Here is a 20,143-nt window from a genome sequence, read left to right as displayed (position 1 = left end):
GGGCCTGAGAGGCAGAGACTGGGAGGGAAGTATTGGCTGTAGCTGGGGGTGGTAGCTTCAGCTGCAGTAGGAGGGGAAGGGGAGAAGAGGGATTAGTCAAGTAGGATTGCCTGCAGAGGGTCCCTTTGTGTATCATTCCCTTGGTGTGAGGTTTTGTTTTGTTTTTAAAGATTTTATTTATTTATTTGACAGATATCACAAGCAGATGGAGAGGCAGGCAGAGAGAGAGAGAGAGAGAGGGAGGGAAGGAAGCAGGCTCCCCGCTGAGCAGAGAGCCCGATACGGGACTCGATCCCAGGACCCTGAGATCATGACCTGAGCCGAAGGCAGCGGCTTAACCCACTGAGCCACCCAGGCGCCCTTTTGTTTTTTTTTTTTAAAGATTTTATTTATTTATTTGACAGATCACAAGTAGGCAGAGAGGCAGGTACAGAGAGAGAGAGAGGAGGAAGCAGGCTCCCTGCTGAGCAGAGAACCCGATACGGGGCTCAATCCCAGGACCCTGGGATCATGACCCGAGCCGAAGGCAGAGGCTTTAACCCACTGAGCCACCCAGGTGCCCCCCTTGGTGTGAGTCTTAATGGCTCCAGCAGAGGAGTCAGAAGATCACTGATCCCAAACTGCTCCTTTTAGGCAGGGAAGGGTTTTGTTTTAGGATGTGCTATACCAGTCATGAAGGTTTGGTTCCATGAACCATTACCATCAAAGTTAGGGAGACCACATGGGCCAAGTTTCTGAAAAGGGGCTGTTACCTGGAGCATCTAATGAGCACTGACTTTTGCTCAAATGAACAGTGGAGTTACTTTTTTCCCTCCAGTTTTCTTGCATGTTCTTTGGAGCAGTTTCTTCTGACCAGCAAGAACACTTCAACCATCCTTTTGACAGTCTGGCAACAGCAAGTGACACTGAAGAGGACATGAATAATGGCAGATCTTCCACATTCTAACACTTAATGATAGCTGAATTGGCCCCCAGCCCATTTGTTAGCTCACTTGCGTCTCAAACATGTTTTCACATTTAGTCTATAGAGATACTGTCTTGACTTCCTTGAAATGGGAGGATGGGCTTCTGCTTTGCTAAACATCGTCATCTTGTGTAACAGCCATATCTAGAAATAGCTGCTTGTTAAGTGTACATATTTGCTTAAAACCCATTATGCTGCTTGGAGGCAGAAGTCTTCTGTGCAGGGAAAAAGCTCATTAGAATTCTTCAATTCAACGTACGTTCACACTAGAGCTTTTAGCATTTTCTTTGCCAGTTTTATAAAGGTATTTAGACTTTTTTCAGCAGCCATTTAGAGTGCATCAATATGGCCTATAGTTCTGTGACTTGTAGGTAGCTTTTGTATTTGATTGCAAACATTTGAGTTTTGGTGCTTTGAGACATATTTAAAAGCTATCCAGTCCTTTCCCATGCAATGCCATGACTTTCTGTCCGTCACTTTTTATATTTTGTTAAGATTTTAAGTAAAAATAATCCCTGAAAAAAAGGTCAAGAATAAAAATATATAGCTACCCCCTTCACTTTGGAGTCTTTTAATAAATTGTGAAATTTTATTTTACAGCCTTAAATTGTTCTTATTTTCACATGTGATATATACATTTTGCAGTGGGATGCAGAAATTCATTTAATGGAACTGCTGCTTAAATTATTTCTGTATTATCTGACATAGAGCAGCAACCTCCACTGCAAAAGCCTAGGTTTGGAGTAAAATGAGGTAGATGATGAAGGTCTCTGTTCTTTGCCCCTTTAAGAATTAGCTTCTTACCTGAACAAACAGACTAAAGAAATCTGGCACAAACCTATTATTACATAATATGATGCATGCCTCTCCCTCCCCCGAACCTGTTTACAGTCAGTTACAACCTAACGAACTCTTGACTTCCGCAATGTCTTACTGTGAAGTCTTTATGAAACCAACAAATCACAAGGAAATGTTAACTGGCAAGCAGTTGTACTTTACATTTTGTGAGGAATTCATACACAAAGGTGGCTGAGTGAATTAGTAAACTTTAGAACTGTGAACACAGTTCTAACTAAAACCAGAATGAATTTGGCTCTTGTAGCTTAGTGATGAGTCAGAGCTACCCACAATAACCTAATAAAAACTCAAGTTCGTCCCAAAATGTTCCTCAATGAATGAAAGTGGCTTTCACCAAGCTTTTTGTGGAAATTGGCAATGCCCACATAATTTCAAGTCCTTTCACACTGTAGGCTAAAGATTTACATTTCTTATGCTTACAGTGATGATTAACACTGAATTTCACATATTCCTGACAGATGCAGATGATGACAAAGAGAGCATTTATACTCGAGTAACTATAGAGCTTGCAGAGGGTGAAGTTTCTGGTTCACTCACCGAAACAGGCCGAGGGTTATAGGTTGTGAGGGCACGGTCATCAGTAATTGCCTGGGTGCAGCACCGGTCTGGAAAAGATAGTTACACTATTAAATTATCTATAATTTGGGTTTTAGAATTTGCATACAGAATGTTAAGTTTAAATGACACCAGATTTTTTTGTGGCTTCATTCCACACCATTTGGAAGATGCAAAAGCCTTCTCAGTTGGGAAAACATCTATATTTTCATTCAATTATCAGTCCATTTTGATGGAATTTTTGAGGCAGCTAAACTGATGTAGTAAACCAGCTGGTGAAAAAGAACTCGGGGATAAACTAGTAAAAGAGATAAAATGACAGCTACAAATTGAGTTCCTGCTAGAATGACTAAGAGGCTTGGAAATGAGGACTTGATATAGAAACCAATGAAATGCCAAGGAGTGGTGTCTTACTCTGTAACAGTTCAAATTAAGAGGAGTTACACAGGTTAGTATAAATACTATATTTATTAAATATCTTTACAGTTTATTTAAATGTATTTACAGAACTATTCCTGCATAAGTTATATTTCAGACATCCAATTCAGGTCATTGCCTCTTGGGTAAGACAAATAATGATAGTCTCAACAGAAAAAAGCAGCTCATTAGTATACACAAATTCAAATTTGTTTCAGTATTTAGCCATCTTTGCCACAAACTACCTGCTAACAGTTAAAATTTTGACATGGACACTGTCGCTTTTTAGTTGAGAAATTCAATTTTGCAAAGAATTTTTTTAAATGAATGGAATCCAAATGCTTTTCTGCTTCATATTTTCAATTTTATAAGCAGATTTGGGGGATTTTTTTGATCTTGTGAAATTTGTTAACTGCAAAAATGTGATAGTTTCTAGGGAAATTGGATGCTGTAGCTTCTAACAAAGATAGCTGGTATAAGGTGACAAGGAACCATGAACTTATTCAAAAGTACAAACATTTACAGTTCTAGCCAATCTTGTTTACAATCTCCAAAATGCTCACAACTGACTCCGTGAATTCCCACAATTCTGCCTTGTTACTCGATGTGGTAGGTTGATGGTACTAAACGTGGTCCTGAAGGCGACTGTTCTATCTGGAACAAATGCAGCTGCTAGAAGAGGACACTCTCCTATCATGCAAAGCTTGAAATCTAGTTTCTACTCTAGACACAGCCCACCCCCCAGACATGCATACCTGGAATGGATTCTTTTGTGATTTAGTACCTATCAACCATGTCAAGCCAGTACAGTAATTCAGGACAAATAACTTGTCTCCCCTACTCCCATTTCTTCTTTCAGTTTTTAAGAGCCCAATGGACTCTACTGCATTATCCATTCAGTGAATTTTTTTTGTGCGCAGGCAGCTTAAGTTCACAGGAAGAAATAAGGTTCTGATATGTTTAGAGTGCACATTTTAAAACAGAATAAAATAAAAATTTCAAGCATGTGATAAAAATATTGATTTTTATAATACAGTATTGCTTTATAAATATAGATGGAAAAGCTATAAACTTTACTGGTCTTTGGTGCATCCAGAGAGGGATAATTTGCCATTTGTAAATTAGAAATCCAAATTCTCTTTGTTATAAAAGTCCATTACATGAGGCAAATGTGTGTGTTTTATTCTGCTTGATTTAAAATGCAATCAACACACATCAAGTTCAGAATCAGACCCACCAAGTGGTATATTGCAGTCACACCCCACAGAGACTTGGGTTCTGTGACCTGGAAAATTCCAGTATGGGTCCAGCAGAGCCTCTAACTACTGGGAGTGGAAGGAGTGTTACTTGTTAAGCAGCACTCCAACTGATCACCACCCCCCCCAATCACTCCCTGGCAGTCATAAAATTAACTGTGTCACACACAAAGGACAGGGCAAAAAGAAAAGAGAGAAAATATTCTGTGTCACTAATCTATAGGCCAGGTCCAAAGTCAGCTCCATTGTGAAACTCAAATTCTTTTCCAACTATTTTCATATCACTGACACCAATGTTGTCGATTTCTAATGGTCATTTCTTAAAAAAGACGAAGTTGATTAAATGAGTCATGTAAAACATCACCAATCTAGCTTTATAAAGATTGTGTTTGATGGGTTAAATGAGAGCAGAGAAAAGCCAGTGACTTGACCAGCACTGCTCTTACAAGGAATTAAATGTAGGCATTGGAAAATTAATGCAAAATATATCCAGATCATAAGGCTACATACCTCTGACCAGAAATAATTAAAAACCCAAACAAAAGAACTGAAATTGTCAGCCCAAATATAAATGTATTCCTTCTAACAAAACCCTTCTGGATGCAACTTTCTTTACTTTTTAAATACACAGAGACTGCAAACAGTTTGTGCAAAATAAATACCCTGCCACTTGCCACTCACGCTTCCATGTTTTATCGCAGCACGATGGGTACTCTTTATTTAAATAGAATGTAACTCCACCCAGCCCTCCCTGCCCAGTCCCTTATCTCTTCTACCAAAGAATTCTGTTTTGTCAAGTTAGGGTAGTTAAGGCATTCTGACATGTAATTAAAGGTGATTCAAAATAGATATCTAACATTATGCCAATTTAGGAATAGTAGATAAATTACTGAACGGCTTACAAATGAATAACTCATTCTTATTATAAATGAAATGCCTGTTACAAGCATGATGCATTGAAATATAGTAATGACATGTACATGGTACATGTTAAACAATTTTAAATAAAACAAAAGCTTGACAGTTACTCAAATATACAGTACAAATTCACAAAACAAAATCTTTTAAAACAAGTTGAGGTAACCTCAAACACAAGTTTTAATGCAATAAACCAGGGAAGAAGTATCTCCTTTAGAGAAAGACACTTTCCGTATTCTCCTCCAGTAGATCCTCATCAGGTTTAATTGCATTCTCATCTATACACCAATGTTACCTGACTTATATATAAAACATGGCTTTAATTTAAGGATTTCTAAGTATATATACTTTTCTACCACCAAGTTAATGAAGGAAAAAAACTGACCCAAAAATATATATCTTTACAGCAGTTGACTTATACATAAACCTTAAAAATAAGTTTGAGCTTGCAGATAAAGGGAGAACTGAATGCAGGGTAGTTCTATAAGGAAACTATACGCTGCAAGATGGCTATTCGGAAACTGTAAACATTAAGCTTGATTCGGACCCCTAAATTTCTGTGTAGGGCAAATGCAAATGTCAGATCATCACCGGGAGTTTTCCTCGTGGGCTCTTGCGCTGCTGCCACTGCCCACAGGACTCTTTTCACATGGACTCCCTGAATTTGGTGCATGCTCTACAGAAAGCAAGGCTAGTAATGAAAGGTCTGAGAGGGAGACTATGAGTAGCAGGAACATCAAAACCCAACCAGATTCAAAGTTACAGCTGTCCACTCTCAACCTATTAGGCCTGTGGGCCTAGAGCTCCCACATAGGGATCTCCTATCAGAAAGCTGGGAGGAATTTCAGCCATAACATTAAAATTCCTAGGCTTTGAGGAGTTTTATAATCTTGGGTAATATTTCCATTGAAAAAATCTGGTAGGGAGGCTCCCCAAGGCCTCCTGCATAGGAGGCGGCCTTGGGGCCACAAGTCTATAATTTGGACTAATCAATAAACTGCCGGAACTTTCCTCATAGGAGCACAATTAAGCATCTTTTAAAAACCAGAAAAACATTTGCATCCATAGAACTAAACTAAATTTTTCTTCCAATTTTTAACAAAAAGCTCCTGGGATGATGATTTCATAATCCAGAGCAATGTTTTAGAGCAGAATTATAAGCCCCTGAAAAATAGGAGTTTATAATGAAAACATAAAGCCACACCAATCATCATAACAAAGACTGTATAGTACACGTGTAACATTTCTTTTGATGATAATGTATGTTTCTAGTAGATGTACCATAACATACAATTTGTGTTAGACTTTTAAAATCCCTTTTACACACTGTAATTTTGAATTCACTTTACTAACATCACTCATTTTCAATACTTAAACCATTTTTAAAACATAATAGCCATTCTGGCATTGAAAACCTTCATTCCATCATAGAAAGGACAGTAAGAAGTGAAGGTCAATCTTCAAATCTCTTCAAAGTTGCTGGCAGATACGAGCTAGTGAACGACAGTAGTGGTTCTCTACAAAGATCTCAACCAGGTCTCAAAAAGACAGGCAAAGGCTTACATCACTGGCCATCAAGATCAGTGGCAAAGAAACAGTCCTGCCAGCAGGATCAGCACACATGGCAGGGGAGAATCTGGGAAGATGAAAGGAAAGGCCAGAGTGGACACCTAGGCGAGTCAGTCTGTATACTCAGCCACTATTGAAAGAAGGACGGTGATGTCATCAGGCTTTCCACCTAAAATGAAAATGAAAATGTCTTCACAGATCTTAAAAGGAAAAGTCCATTAAAAATATAAGCCTAAGAAAGTACTAAGAGACAAATGCTTGCAATTCAGGCAGGTTTGGTTATGTTCTAGTGAAAAAAGAAAACACTTGATAAAGAGAATTGTTTTTAAAAAATTACATGTAACTCAATTGAAGTTTTTGTTCTGTTTTTTTAAAAAACAAAAACCTTCACTGCTTCTTTACAACAGGCGCTCTATTAAAATGGCCACCACATCCTCTGTTTATAGCAATCACAGTAAAGACAAAATCTGGTTAAGATAAATTCTGCCTGACGAGAAAGTTACAGGCTTCTACTCACAATCCTAATTTGGACAAACATATCTAATGTTTTGAAACTAGGAATAGTCTTGTATTCTAATCTGCCAAACAGCTATGGCATGTGCTTTTTTCTATTTTAATACTTCCTGGAGGGCTAAGAAATGCTTTACATGTCATAATATTGTATCAGCAAGAAACTGACCAAATCCATGAGTTCTGATATAGCAGCACCAACATGTCATCCCAGCCCTAAGACTGAGCTACTGGCCTGTTCCCAAAGTTACATATTGTTCAGTAGATAGAAGGACTCTTTAGGCAAGGACAGTTTAACATTGCTTCCCTCTTCAAAATCTGCTGTGGTAATTTGGCAGGCAAATATTGTCAACGAGTCCCACAAAGCCAGAGGGAAGGAAGAAGTGAAATGTCAGACCCGTGAAGGGCAGAATGTTAAACTGTTAGGAATGTCCAGGGCCTCTAGGAGGACTTGGAGGCCTTCTGGGCTCAGGTCCAAGCAGTGCTGTGGTGGCAATAAAGGGCTTCAGGTTTTGCCTGCCTCTACAGCCAACAAAGTACAGTTCTGGAGGATATCCTCGGTGGGGAAGACATGATGACATGCACTTGCTCTTGACCTCCAGTGTTAGGGCCTGCTGACCTTGCTCAAAGCCATGGGCTCACAGCTGGAAAAGGACACCTCACCAGTCTCACCCCAGTGCTCGAGTTTACCTCACCCCACAGCCAAGAATGCTCCCATCCCACTATGTCCCCAGTCAGTCCCTATGACCTTCCTAAGGAATGCTTACCTCTCACATTCAATCCGTTGTCACATGCAAACTGTGCAAAAGGTGACATATAATTTGGGTCATAGGCCAGCTCATGGGCTTGCTCAGCAATGCTTCTTGCCGCCTGCTGTATACTTTCATAATTTGAATTCTAAGATGAAAGGATGATGGAGTTATTTTTACCATGATGCCTCACATGATTTCGGCATGCAAGTGTACTACTTGCAAATATCACTTTTTGAGACAGTAACATTTATCTAACCACAGTTTCCACCATTTAAGTTTTATCACAGAGAAGACTATACAACATTGCATCTTCAGTAAAATGAACAGGACCACTAGTGAGTCTGCACAAGATGTCAACCAGATGTCACCCTTTGCTAGGGTGGCCTTTGGCTCTAAAGTCTGGATTTTCATTTTTGTGGTTTTTCTCATTTGGAATTCTTAAGGTATTCTTGCTAAAGTTGGACGGGACTAAAAAGGCAGATTTTGATAGCACTTTAGGGTGACCTCAAAAGATTCCTTGCTTAGGAATGCAAGCCTGGCCAACCACGGTTTGCTTTCCAAGTAAGAGCTGCCAGTTGTCCTACTGAAAATACCTTTAGAATTTTATATCATGATGAAAGATTCTTGGTTAGCTGTGTAATCTTGAGTCATACCCTTATCCTTGCTGCTTCAACTTCCTCATCTGTAAAACGGGGATGGGAAACAAGGTCCATTTTAGCTCGACCATGCTAAGATTTGGAATAGTTTCAGTATAAATAATAAAAGGCCTCAATGTCCCCTCCTCGAAGAGGCCTTCTCTGACCAATCTTTCTAAAAAGAGTAGCCCTCTTTATTCTCTATTCCTTTGCCCTGCTTTATTTTTCTTCTTATCTACCACCAACATTTATCATATATTTCTTTCTTTGTATTATCGGTCTTCCTCCACTAGCAACATAAGTTCCATATCGGGAGGGAATGTGACGCTTCTGCTACTCCCCCCTCACCACACAGAGCACAGTGCTAGCACCATCTAAGCACCTGACCTTTACTGCACCCCACAGATGCGCACGGCACTAAGGATTTTGTACACAGGGTCTTAGGTAATCCTCACCACAACTCTATAAAGTAGGACCTTTGGTACCCCCCATTTTAAAGGTGAGGAAAATACTGCTTAAAAAGTTTAGAAACTTACTCACAGTCAATACTGCTTAGTGTTAAGAACATAGGAAAAGACTAATTTCCCCCAGAGTTAGTACTTTTGCAAAGCCAGGAAAATATGGAAAAACTGGTTTTCACTTCCTTCCACTTTCTGTATGGGCCAAATCTGAACTGTTTCGTTACTGCTGACAGCTCAGGTCATATTAAGGCCCCTAGCTGCCCGCTGCCCTCATCTGGCTCTAGTATGGGGATTTCCTGTCTTTTCCAACTTTAACACCTGCCGGGTTTGTTAAAAGAATAAGAGGATTAAGGCAGCCAGGAGCTAATACCATTAAAAATACAAGAAATTTCTCATCTGGGCTTTCCAGCCTTTACCACTTTACTAAAGGTGTGGGTGAGAAACCTCTTTTTCCCTCAAGTTCTCCAATTGTGAGTATTTCCCCTTACAATTGCTTGAAAGACCAGAACCATTGTCTTCCTCAATTTGCAATATAGCTTTTTCCAAAACTACAAAAAGAGATAATACAATTGGACCAGTAAAACTTAGCTGCCCAGAGAGGGCCATTGTTTCCATCAACCAACCTGTGAGTTAATTACCTTTAATTTTTTTAGCTCCTGAAGAATCATATAATCAGGCATGTTGTCAAAAAGTCCATCTGTTGCCGTCAGAATAATGTCTCCTAACTGGACATCAAAAGATGTGCTATCAGCAGCATCCGGGCTGTGACAAGGACAGGGTAGGGGCAAAGTTAGGAGAGGCCTTCAGAGATAAGGTTCAAAGTTTTCAACAGGCACTATATTACAATGCAATGAGTCTTTAAGAAAAACTAATTTATAATAACAGAATCAATAATAAAACCATTTTGAAATTCTTAACCTTGAAAAAAATTAATTGAAAAATCTGATATAACTATTTTAAAAGCTTAACTGACTCTACCAAGTAAAACTAAGTTTGATGATTAGTCACAGATGGTTTAAAAGAAAGGATTCTTTTCTGAGTCAGAACTAACATGCAAAATCCTAGTAGAAATGAGTCTTTATTTCCTAAATCTTTATAGCCAAATTCCAGCCTCTCTTACTCATTTTCTACTCATCAGTTCCCTGCAGGCTTGACTCTGGCTCTCAGGAGGCTGAGTATAGTGGAACAACAGAGCGCTATGGATAAGAACGTGCAAATCCCATAAGAATTAATACACACGAAATACCTACAATGGTATTTCTTACTACAATGGTATTCCGTACATGCTAGCAAGCTGTCCATACGAGTATGGACTACTAGGGACTAGTAAGGCAGAGTAAGAACTATGTGTCTCTCAGAGCTTAAAGAGTGCTCACCACAGTAAGTATTAAATTATTAGTGTGTCTGGCACACAGCAGGTCTTGAAGAAATATCTAATAAATGAAGAAACAAAGTAACTAACCCTCCATATGGGGGTGGGGTGGGGTGGCTGGGATCTCCTTAATATATTGCTAATGAAGGAAGGAACGTACAGACAGTGGTGTGTGGGTGTGTTTGGCGGGGGAGCAGGGGGAAGACCCATAGATACAGCTGCTTCTATATGCAGAGAATAAATCTGGAAGGACACAAGGAAACAGATAATACTGGCTGCCTCTGAGGAGAGAAGCTGTTGGGATGGGATAGGAGATAGATTTTTCGCTACATCTTTTTGTATAAAACTTTAAAAAGGATAGAAGGAAGGCTTTTTTCTGATAACACCTGATGAAAACATACAAGAACTGGGTATAGGGGATGTACACCCAGTGGGGAGAAAAGACCATATAGTCAAAGAATTAATGGCCCTCTCAAAGGCTGGTTCCCAGCCATTTCCAGAGGCCAGCTTCACTGAATCCAAGCCTCCAAAGTGAGGGAATGGTGAAATGCCCAAAAGTCTGCCTTAACCTGTAATTAGGGAACAAGTGCAAAGAAAAAATTTACACACTGACCCAGAAAGGAGGAGCCAGAACCAAAGCTCCCTAAGTTTGACAGAAAGACCCCAAAACTTGTGTCACTGACGTGTTATAAAATATGTGAAGAGAAAACGTAAAAACAAACAGCCCACCAATGCCTGCTGGGGATTTACACCAAGTACACTGAGAAAATTTCAGGTTCATCCTCTCCTGACTGAGCAAAGAAGGGGCGCGTTTAACAGTGCTGTGATGGGCTTTGGCCAGGAACTTCCACTTAACGCATTTACACCACAAACACTTTATAGAAAAGGCTACTAAAGGAAAACCTGTAAATTAAGGTTAAAATTCTATTTTACAGATAAGAGGAACTAAGTAAAAAAGAAAATAAATACTTTCATGCAGCAGGGGAAAAAAGACTAAAACTGGTGGAAACCAGGTCGATTCCCTCTGTGGAATAACGAAAAACAATACAAGACACTTCACAGTTGCTCAGACTTTGGAAACAAATCAGATTCTGGAAGTTTAGATTAATGACCAGGTTGGCAGCAAAGCTCTATTTTATGCTGAGGCTTTTCTTCCTCAGGAGTGTCTCTGCTATCCTGCCTGTGCGAGACTCACTACCAGTGGACAGTTCGTCCTCTTCTCCCAACACTCCCACCCATGAGCTTGGTGTTCCGCCAGCTGAAGCTTTGCCCATTTTGATTGAACATACTGTGCCGCTGGAAACTTTTGACTGCACTGAAACACGAGCTGAAGTCACATGCTAGCAAGCTGTCTGTGGGCTCCAGGGGAAGCAACCTCCACCTCGTTGGCAGGCCAGGCAGAGTGCTGCCCTGACCACACAGTCCCAAAGATAGGCTGTGAGATACGGCAGAGCAGCTCTAGCACTCAGACGCCAAAACAAGAATCAAATAAAAGAAAATTAAAACACTGCTCTCTACAACTGTTAGCTGAGCTTGCTATCTACCAAGCCCTTGGGCTTTTGCTTTCTCCTCACTCCAATGTAGCTAATATGGATAGATATATACTACAGCCAACTGGAGAAGGGCCTATAATGAATTATTGTTCCAATTATGGTAACATACCTAATCTGACAGTAAAAAATGCTTCCCTCTAGCTAAGAGTCAGCAATAGACTTTAGATGGACAATCCTGAATAACTAATTACATAATATACTTATTTCAGTTTAAAAATGGCAGTAATAATCATTTTATCTTAGTTTGTACTCAAGATCTGGCTTAATGAGAACTATTAAGTAGAGACAATAGACACTTGCAAGACTACTTCTATTTTTACAAAAGGTTCATTACCCATTTAACAACATTTATGAATCACCAGCAGTGTTTGTGCCAGGTCCTATAAAATTGTTACAGGCAGAGGAATCTGAAACTGCTTAGCCTCACTCTGTATTTTCATCTTAGAAAAAATAAACTGTAAAAGTTGATTTAAAAAAAGTAGTTATTGTCTTGGAAAGGTCTTGACAATTTAAAAGTTCTATTTGATGCACATAATAGAAGGCCCCGAGAATCAGGAAGTTGTTCTGATAAATAAAGCAGATGTCTGTTTGAACTTTTCCCTAACATATGCGAAATCTTGTACAGGCGGTGGCATGCATGGACAATGACTCATTTCTCCAGCACAATTTAACAACTATAACCATATGTACCATGTTGGTCTTGGTATGAAAAACTGATATTCTATAAGCTTGAAGAATGTTTTCAGTCTTGTCAAATTATTGGGTGTTTATTTGAATTCAACTTGGCTGCAAGAGCCTGCAAAATATCTTCTGAAGTCAAACTAAGAGGTCCTTTTGATGAGAATATTCTCTTTGGACCTTCTTATTGTACATGGCAACTGAAAATGCCTATCTCTACTGTAGTTAAAGGGGCCAGGAGGAGGAGCAGCCATGCCCCACTCACTCATAATGGCCAAGAGGGGGGAGATTACCTGTCACTCAGGACGACTCCTTCGGCTTCAGGTGGTGCAATTGAGAGCTGGAATGGAGTGTTGAAGTAATGCTGCTGCTCATCTGATCGGTGCACAACCTCACCACCCCTGACAACCAGAAAGCCTGAATCACCCAGGTTTGCTGTGTGTAAGCGGTGACTAGTTCTGTCCAGCACCACGATGCAGGCAGTACTGCTACCTAGAATCAAAAATGATCTCCATTTATTTTTTCTTCCAAGGCTATCTTTGCATCCACAATTTTTATCCCATCACCTCAAAAAGCCACATTGGAACCTCCTTTGCTTATCTTAGTCATGCTGGTACCTCTAACAACTAGCAATAGTAACCTGATCAGTGTCAACATGATGGGGAAAGAAAAAGGGATTTATATTACATATAGGAAGCAGGCCCCTGAAATCTGAATTCTTCCGTTTGCAGAGATAGAAAACAATAAAAATGGCTGGTATTTAATCACACTATTTCATTTCAGTAGTACTATAATCTATGCCAAATGCTCAAAAGCATGTTGTTGAGATATTAAGTTTTAATACTTAAATGCCAGAATAAGAATGTTATGTTTTCTTGACATTTCTCATTAGTCATTGGCAGGAAGCCTTCTCCATGAAATTCACTGAAATTTAAGACAGGGCACATAACTACAATTTTTAACCAGACTTCCATCTGTTGAGGTCATGAAGAACCTTCATTGGAGACTGAGTCACTACGAATTGACAAAACCAATTTTCCCAGGTAGCCTGTGCAATCATCCTGTTCAATTTACAGAGACTATTAATGTTCAGAGGGAAGAGACCACATTCCACACAGAGAGCAAAAAGCTCTGTGTACCTTTGCAGCCCACAGCTCAGGTGACCTTCCTGAGACTGAAAAGCTGATGTACAACCTGTAACACTACTTTCAAGCACTAAAATTTAAACCTATACCTACAGGGAAAAAAAAAAAAAGGCAAAATAGAAAAATAAACAGTTCACCATGAAGTAAATGTAAACAATCTGTAAATATATGAAAAAATCATCATCGCACTAGTAGCTATTTTGCCCATTAGTTTAACAAGAGTCAAAAGATACCACATGGTATTGGCAAGAATGCAGGGAACATGGTTGTCACCATGTCATCCACGGTGACAACATAGTTAAACTACACAACTTTTTTTCTTTTCTTCTTTTTTAAGATTTTATTTATTTATTTGACACAGAGAGAGAGATCACAAGTAGACAGAGAGGCTGGCAGAGAGAGTGGGTGAAGCAGGCTGCCCGCTGAGCAGAGAGCCCGATGCGGGGCTCAATCCCAGGACCCTGGGATCATGACCTGAGCCAAAGGCAGAGGCTTAAATCACTGGGCCACCCAGGTGCCCCACTACACAACTTTCTAAACGGCAACATAACCTTAAAAAATATGCTTATCCTTTGATTTAGCAATTCCTAAGAAACAACTAGAGATGTAAATAAAATAAATACAGAAACACTGCTTAAGATCAAAAGATCAAGAACTGAAAAGAACCTCACTCCTAAAATTAAGGAATCAGCTAAATAAATTACAGTACATCCATAGAGTAAAAAGCTACACGTTGTCATATAATACTTAGGAGTACAGACCTCTGCAGTCAGCCTCCCTGCCTCTGAATGCTGGCTCTTTTACTTACTAGCTGTGTGACCTGGACAAATTACTTAACCTCTTTGGACCTGTTTCCTCATTTACAAAATAGGGAGACCATAACTACCTCTTAGTGTTGTGAGGATAAAATTAGTTAAATCATATCGAACACTTATATCACACAGTGTTAGCTATTTGGTGGCCACTTAGATTATTAGAGAAATATATTTGAAAATGAAAGATAAGTGAAACAAGTAGATTTCAAGCTAGTATTTAAGATTTTAAGTATTTAAGTCTCCTTCAATAAGAAATGTTATCAAAATTAAATTATACATCCAAAAAAGTGAAATTTAATGTAATTAAAAAATAAACCAATAGTAGGCAAAAGCTAAACTGTTAAGATGACGGTTAAAAGCAAAACAAAAGAAACAGGCTGTGGAGCCAGCTGTGTTAAATCCCAGGGTCCCATTGTTTTCTAGCTGTGTGACTGTGGGAAAGTCACTTATTCTCTCTATGCCACAGTTTTTTCCTAACAAAATAGGAAATAAAAGCAAAAGAATCTACCTCATGAGGCTGCTGTAAGCACACAGTATATTCACAATTCCTATTACCATTATTCTACACAGAAACATACACAGAAAAAAAATCAAGGTGCATAATCACTAAAATAATAATAGTTTTCTGGGAGGGATTATGGATAATTTAATTTCTGATATTTTTCCTTGATGAAGGATGTATGATGAAAATGTATAACTTAATATAAAAAACCTTAAATTTAAGCATTTATCTCATCATAATGTTCAGAAATTCCATTTCCTTGTTATCTAACCTGATGCCCTAACGCTAAGCTATCTAGTCTCCAGCCATCAAACATCAAAGGAATAAGGCGCTGTAACTAACTGGCAGTGCTGCCAGATAACCTACTGCACAGCTTATGGTACAGTTAAGATCACCAATTACCCTTCCTCCTTAACTCAGTGCACACTTCAATAGAATCACCACACAAAAGATCTTCTGAAAGCTGATGGGATTCATCTGAGAAGGAAAAATGACAGATGAGTAGTAGAGTCTTGAAAATCCTGGGGCAGGAAGGACTCGTGTTGACTCATTATTACTCACTGACAGACCCAGGCTATCATTTTGCTACCCGGGTGGCTGTCACCCGCTGAGTTAGAGTCAAAATGGTCATTGTGAGTGACAGAGCTTTAATATGCAAAGCAGCACCAAAGAAGACAAGCCCAGCCTTACAAAATCATGTAGGCTTGGAGTATATACTCCTCCTCTGCCTCTTCATATAACTGATGTGTGCACATGGCTCAGGCCCTGAGAACCTAATACTGGGAGAAGAGCTCATTATTCGTATGTATTTGGAGAGGAACAAGCAGGAAAAGAAGAAAAGAAGTGCTGAGAACAACAGCATCTCATGTTCAGACCACTGACAAACCCAGACAGGCACCCAAACAAATCATTCATGCTAAGACGGAAATATTTTTATCCTAATAATATATATCCCCTAATTTTGCAAACTACTACGAAACATTCTGTGCAGCAAAGAAAGAACCTTATTAGGACTGACCCCTCAAATTCTTTTTTTTTTTTTTTTAAAATATATTTTTTAAAAGATTTTATTTATTTATCAGAGAGAGAGAGGGGGAGAGAATGAGCACAGGCAGACAGAATGGCAGGCAGAGGCAGAGGGAGAAACAGGCTCCCTGCTGAGCAAGGAGCCCGATGTGGGACTCGATCCCAGGACGCTGGGATCATGACCTGAGCCGAAGGCAGCCGCTCAACCAACTGAGCCACCCAGGCGTCCCTGACCCCTCAAATTCTTAAGATATGCTGGCTTCCTAAGACTTAACTCCACCTAAGAGTTTCTGAGGAAATACATATTAACAATTAGCCTGTGATGTCAACCCAGATCTAAAAGCAGCTAGAAATTGTCAAGAAATAGGTGTTTGACCTTTATATTGGACTGTGTTACAGGCTTTTTAGCAATTACTGGATTAAAAAAGAAAATGGATTGGATGCCTCCGTGGCTCAGTTTTTAAAGTGTCTGCCTTCACCTCAGGTCATGATTCCAGGGTGCTGGGGTCAAGCCCCACATCAGACTCCCTGCTCGGTGGGAAGTCTGCTTCTCACTCTCCCACTCCCCCTGCTTGTGTTCCCTCTCTTGCTGTCTCTCTCTCTGTCAAATAAATAAAATAAAATCTTTTTTTTTTAAAGGATTACCTAATCTTGTAAAGTTATCATTATTTGCAATTATATCTGAGGTTCAGTAAAATTCAGTAGGCTGTCTTTGCCAAAAAATGCTTGAACTTAGTTACAAAAGCTTAGAGGTATGTACATAGATTAGGTGAGAGAAGTGTCTAGGTGTCAAACATAGTAATGAAGGATTATTTCAACATGTCTTTTACGAGAAAAGTGATTATAATATTCAGTGTAAGAAAACTTCTAATAAGTCCTTAAATTTATTTTAAGATCTTCAAGCTATACGACAGTAAACAGGAAAGGAAGGAGGGATAAGGAAGAAACACAGCAAAAAACCCCGAAGCTTTCAAAGTGCAAAATCAGGGCAGGTGTTTTCCAACTGCTTATTCTAAGTCATAGTAAATGGATAGGGGGATGTTGGCAGAGGACTCACGGGAACAGGCAGGAATTGGGACCTGGAATCTGTATCTATAGGCTCTTTGTTAGATGTCAGACTATCAGATAATATTCTGCAATGTCCGCTTTCCCTCAACCTGTTTCTGAGTATTGCATGGAGCTTTGAGCCGCTCCTTTTCACAAAAAAAGATCTCTCCATTTAACAAACAAAGCAAAAGGGTCAGAGGTTAAGTAGTTTGCCCAAAGTCATATGGCAAGTTGACAGAGAGGTGCTAGAAACAGAATCTAGGATGTTTCACTGTGCCAGGCAAGCTCCAGATTGCATGTCCAAAATAGCGGATTAAGACAAAGCGGTATATTGAAACCTCAAGACAAGGTTTCTCTTCAGATAGAAGGAAAACAAGGTGATTAGTCACAGCACAAAGACAGAAGATGGCAGCGTGATGAAAAGAACCCCTTCTTAGAAAAGATTTAAATTGAAGGCAAAATTTTACAACGTGGAGAACTCCATTAACACTGAAAAGAGGTTGATTTTTAATATGGACAGTGACTCGGGGGGGAGGCTACTTCTAGTAACCAGAAAGATCCTGGCAACTAGCAGAAACTTAATAACACCCTTCTGAAAGCTTGCTCAGAAGGCTGGGTAAGTTGTTGGGTAAGTTCCCAGGAAACCATTTAACAAAGAAATGTAGAAGCTTGGCCAAAAAATGCTCCATTAGCATACCAGATAAACACACACTAGGTATTTGTTAAGGTTTTTTTTTTTTTTTTTTTTTTTTTTTTTAGATTTTATTTATTTATTTGACAGAGACAGCGAGAGAGGGAACACAGGAGCAGGAGAGGGAGAAGCTGAGCAAGGAGCCTGATGTGGGACTCGATCCCAGGACCCTGGGATCATGACCTGAGCCGAAAGCAGACGTTTAACAACTGAGCCACCCAGGCGCCCTGGAAGTTGTCTAGTACAAGATTAATGGGGATTTATTTTGTGCCATGCTATTTCACAGACTAATCAGCTCCCTGCTAGCAGTCTGGGGTGCCGATCTGCAACTTGAACTCCCCAACTTAATTTTACATACCAGATCCCTTTCTTCCACCCCTGGAGAGAACCACTATCCTGAATTATACAATCACTTACTTTTCTTTCTTCTTTTATCCTATTTTGGAGTCCCTGAACAAAATGGTTTTACTTTTTTATGTTTTTGAATTTGAAATATGGAATCAGACTGTTGGCTGGTACTCTGCAATGTTCTATTTTCCCTCAACAACATGTTCCTGAGTATTGAATGCAGCTTTAAGTTGTTCCTTTTCTTTCTGTATTTGAGAGAGAGAGAAAGAACACAAGCTGTGGGGAGGAGCAGAAAGAGAGAAGCAGACTCTCCACTGAACAGGAAGCCCGACACGGGGCTCAATCCCAGGACCCCGAGATCACGACCTGAGCAGAAGACAGATGCTTAACTGACTGAGCCACTAGCACCCCAAGCTGTTCCTTTTTAAAATGCATTCTTCTACAGTAAGTGGACTTCTAGGTGGTTCTCAGTTTCCTGCTATTCTAAGCAATGTTACCAAGAACATTCTTATACCCATCTCTTAATATACAGATGTGCAAGAGTTTCTCTAATCTAAGGTGTAGACCCAGAAGTGGAATTGCTAGGGCATACTACCTTTCTACATTTAACTTTATTCCATAATTCCAAACTGTTTTCTAAAATGGCCATACCTATTTATATTCCCTCGGAGCAGTAGTATATATTCTGGTGAGCTCACATAGCTTCTCTATCAAACTCTGCTGAGTAAAGAAGTTCAGAAAAAAAGCTGGGCTGCTAAGTGGTTTTCTTAGTTTTGCTGTTAACCATCTCATGCGCTTCTTTACTGAGGGAAACACAGTCTATCTACTTACCAAGCAAAGGTACTTTATTTTGCAGCAACTCACAGTAGCTTGTGGTGAGGATTCCGATGGGATTACTTGGGACGAACCGTCCTTCTTTTACTAACCGTTCACACGTCCGCATTAAAGTCCCTGAGAACTGGGATGGATCAACTCCATAGTCTCTCCACCCTCCTACACCATCTGCAACCCCTAAAAACAAAACAGAACAAAAATTACATTGAAAGAGTATTCTTACCAACTTCTCAAATTCTTATCCCTGTCTCCTCTTAACAGTTCATTTTATTACAGACTAGTACATACATCTACCCTGAAATTCAGAATGAAAAGTGTTGAAATTTAACTGCACACTAATACTCTTATTCCCCATTTTCTTCTTTGAATCTGATCTTTCATATATTGATAAATAAATACGTGAGCTACCACAGGGTGGCATTGCCTACTAGCCAAGAGTTCAATTTCAGCAGGATTATCATCTTTGTGTGGAAGTATTTATATTATTCATCTTTATTCTATAAGAATGAAAATTGTGCTGAAACTAGTGAAAATACAACAGAGCCAAAGCTGGCAATCATTCAGAATATCAAAAACAGCAAACTCTAACTTCAAATTTTGGTAACTGTGAAATAAAGAAAGAAAATTAAGAACATACATCATCCTCTTTCCTCCTCCCTCAGAGACAACCACTGGCCTTTCTGTACAGGCCTACACTGTCTAATACAACAGCCACTACCGAACTTGATGACTGAGCCTTTGAAATGGTGCTGATTCAAATTAATAAGTCCTCAAAGAATAAAATACACACTGGATTTCGAAAACTTAGTACAAAATATTTTGGATGGAATGTGCTAAAGATTAAAATTAATTTTACCTGTTTATTTTTAACTAATGCAAATACTAGGAAATTTAAAATGACACGTGTGGTTCATACTATATTTCTTTTCTTTTTTTTTTTTTTTTTATTTTTTTTTTTATTTTTATTTTTTTTTTTTTTTTAAATATTTTATTTATTTATTTGACAGATAGAGATCACAAGTAGGCAGAGAAGCAGGTAGAGAGAGAGAGGAGGAAGCAGGCTCCCTGCTGAGCAGAGAGCCCGATGCGGGGCTCGATCCCAGGACCCCGGGATCATGACCTGAGCCGAAGGCAGAGGCTTTAACCCACTGAGCCACCCAGGCGCCCCTCATACTATATTTCTATTGGACAGCAATGATACAGAGATTTTCAAGGGTCCCTAGAGCTGTTGATGAGT

The 20,143-nt window shown here is 39.4% G+C and overlaps 2 protein-coding genes across 5 annotated transcripts in view; one reads left to right on the top strand and one right to left on the bottom strand.

The window, feature by feature from the left end:
- RAD9B (RAD9 checkpoint clamp component B) overlaps positions 1–1,731 on the top strand; it is a 35,706-nt gene extending 33,975 nt beyond the window's left edge. For 3 of the 4 annotated variants that reach the window (XM_059140507.1, XM_059140508.1, XM_059140509.1), the window contains one exon: positions 818–1,561. In XM_059140507.1, coding sequence (XP_058996490.1) covers positions 818–946 — 129 coding nt within the window. In that variant the 3' untranslated portion in view covers positions 947–1,561. Of the gene's footprint in view, positions 1–817; positions 1,562–1,649 lie in introns of those variants that run through there. The other variant, XM_059140510.1, reaches the window with a different exon arrangement.
- Positions 1,732–2,826: 1,095 nt separating this feature from the next.
- PPTC7 (protein phosphatase targeting COQ7) overlaps positions 2,827–20,143 on the bottom strand; it is a 41,866-nt gene continuing 24,549 nt past the window's right edge. The window contains exons 2-6 of the mRNA XM_059140511.1: positions 18,904–19,083; positions 12,792–12,990; positions 9,534–9,657; positions 7,815–7,944; positions 2,827–6,706 (exon numbers count right to left, since the gene is read on the bottom strand). Of these exons, the coding sequence (XP_058996494.1) occupies positions 6,648–6,706; positions 7,815–7,944; positions 9,534–9,657; positions 12,792–12,990; positions 18,904–19,083 (692 nt within the window). The 3' untranslated portion in view covers positions 2,827–6,647. The remainder of the gene's footprint in view (positions 6,707–7,814; positions 7,945–9,533; positions 9,658–12,791; positions 12,991–18,903; positions 19,084–20,143) is intronic.

This window comes from Mustela lutreola, chromosome 11, assembly GCF_030435805.1.
Source record: "Mustela lutreola isolate mMusLut2 chromosome 11, mMusLut2.pri, whole genome shotgun sequence".
NCBI classification, from domain to species: Eukaryota; Metazoa; Chordata; class Mammalia; order Carnivora; family Mustelidae; genus Mustela; species Mustela lutreola.
This window is presented reverse-complemented; position numbering and strand designations above follow the sequence as displayed.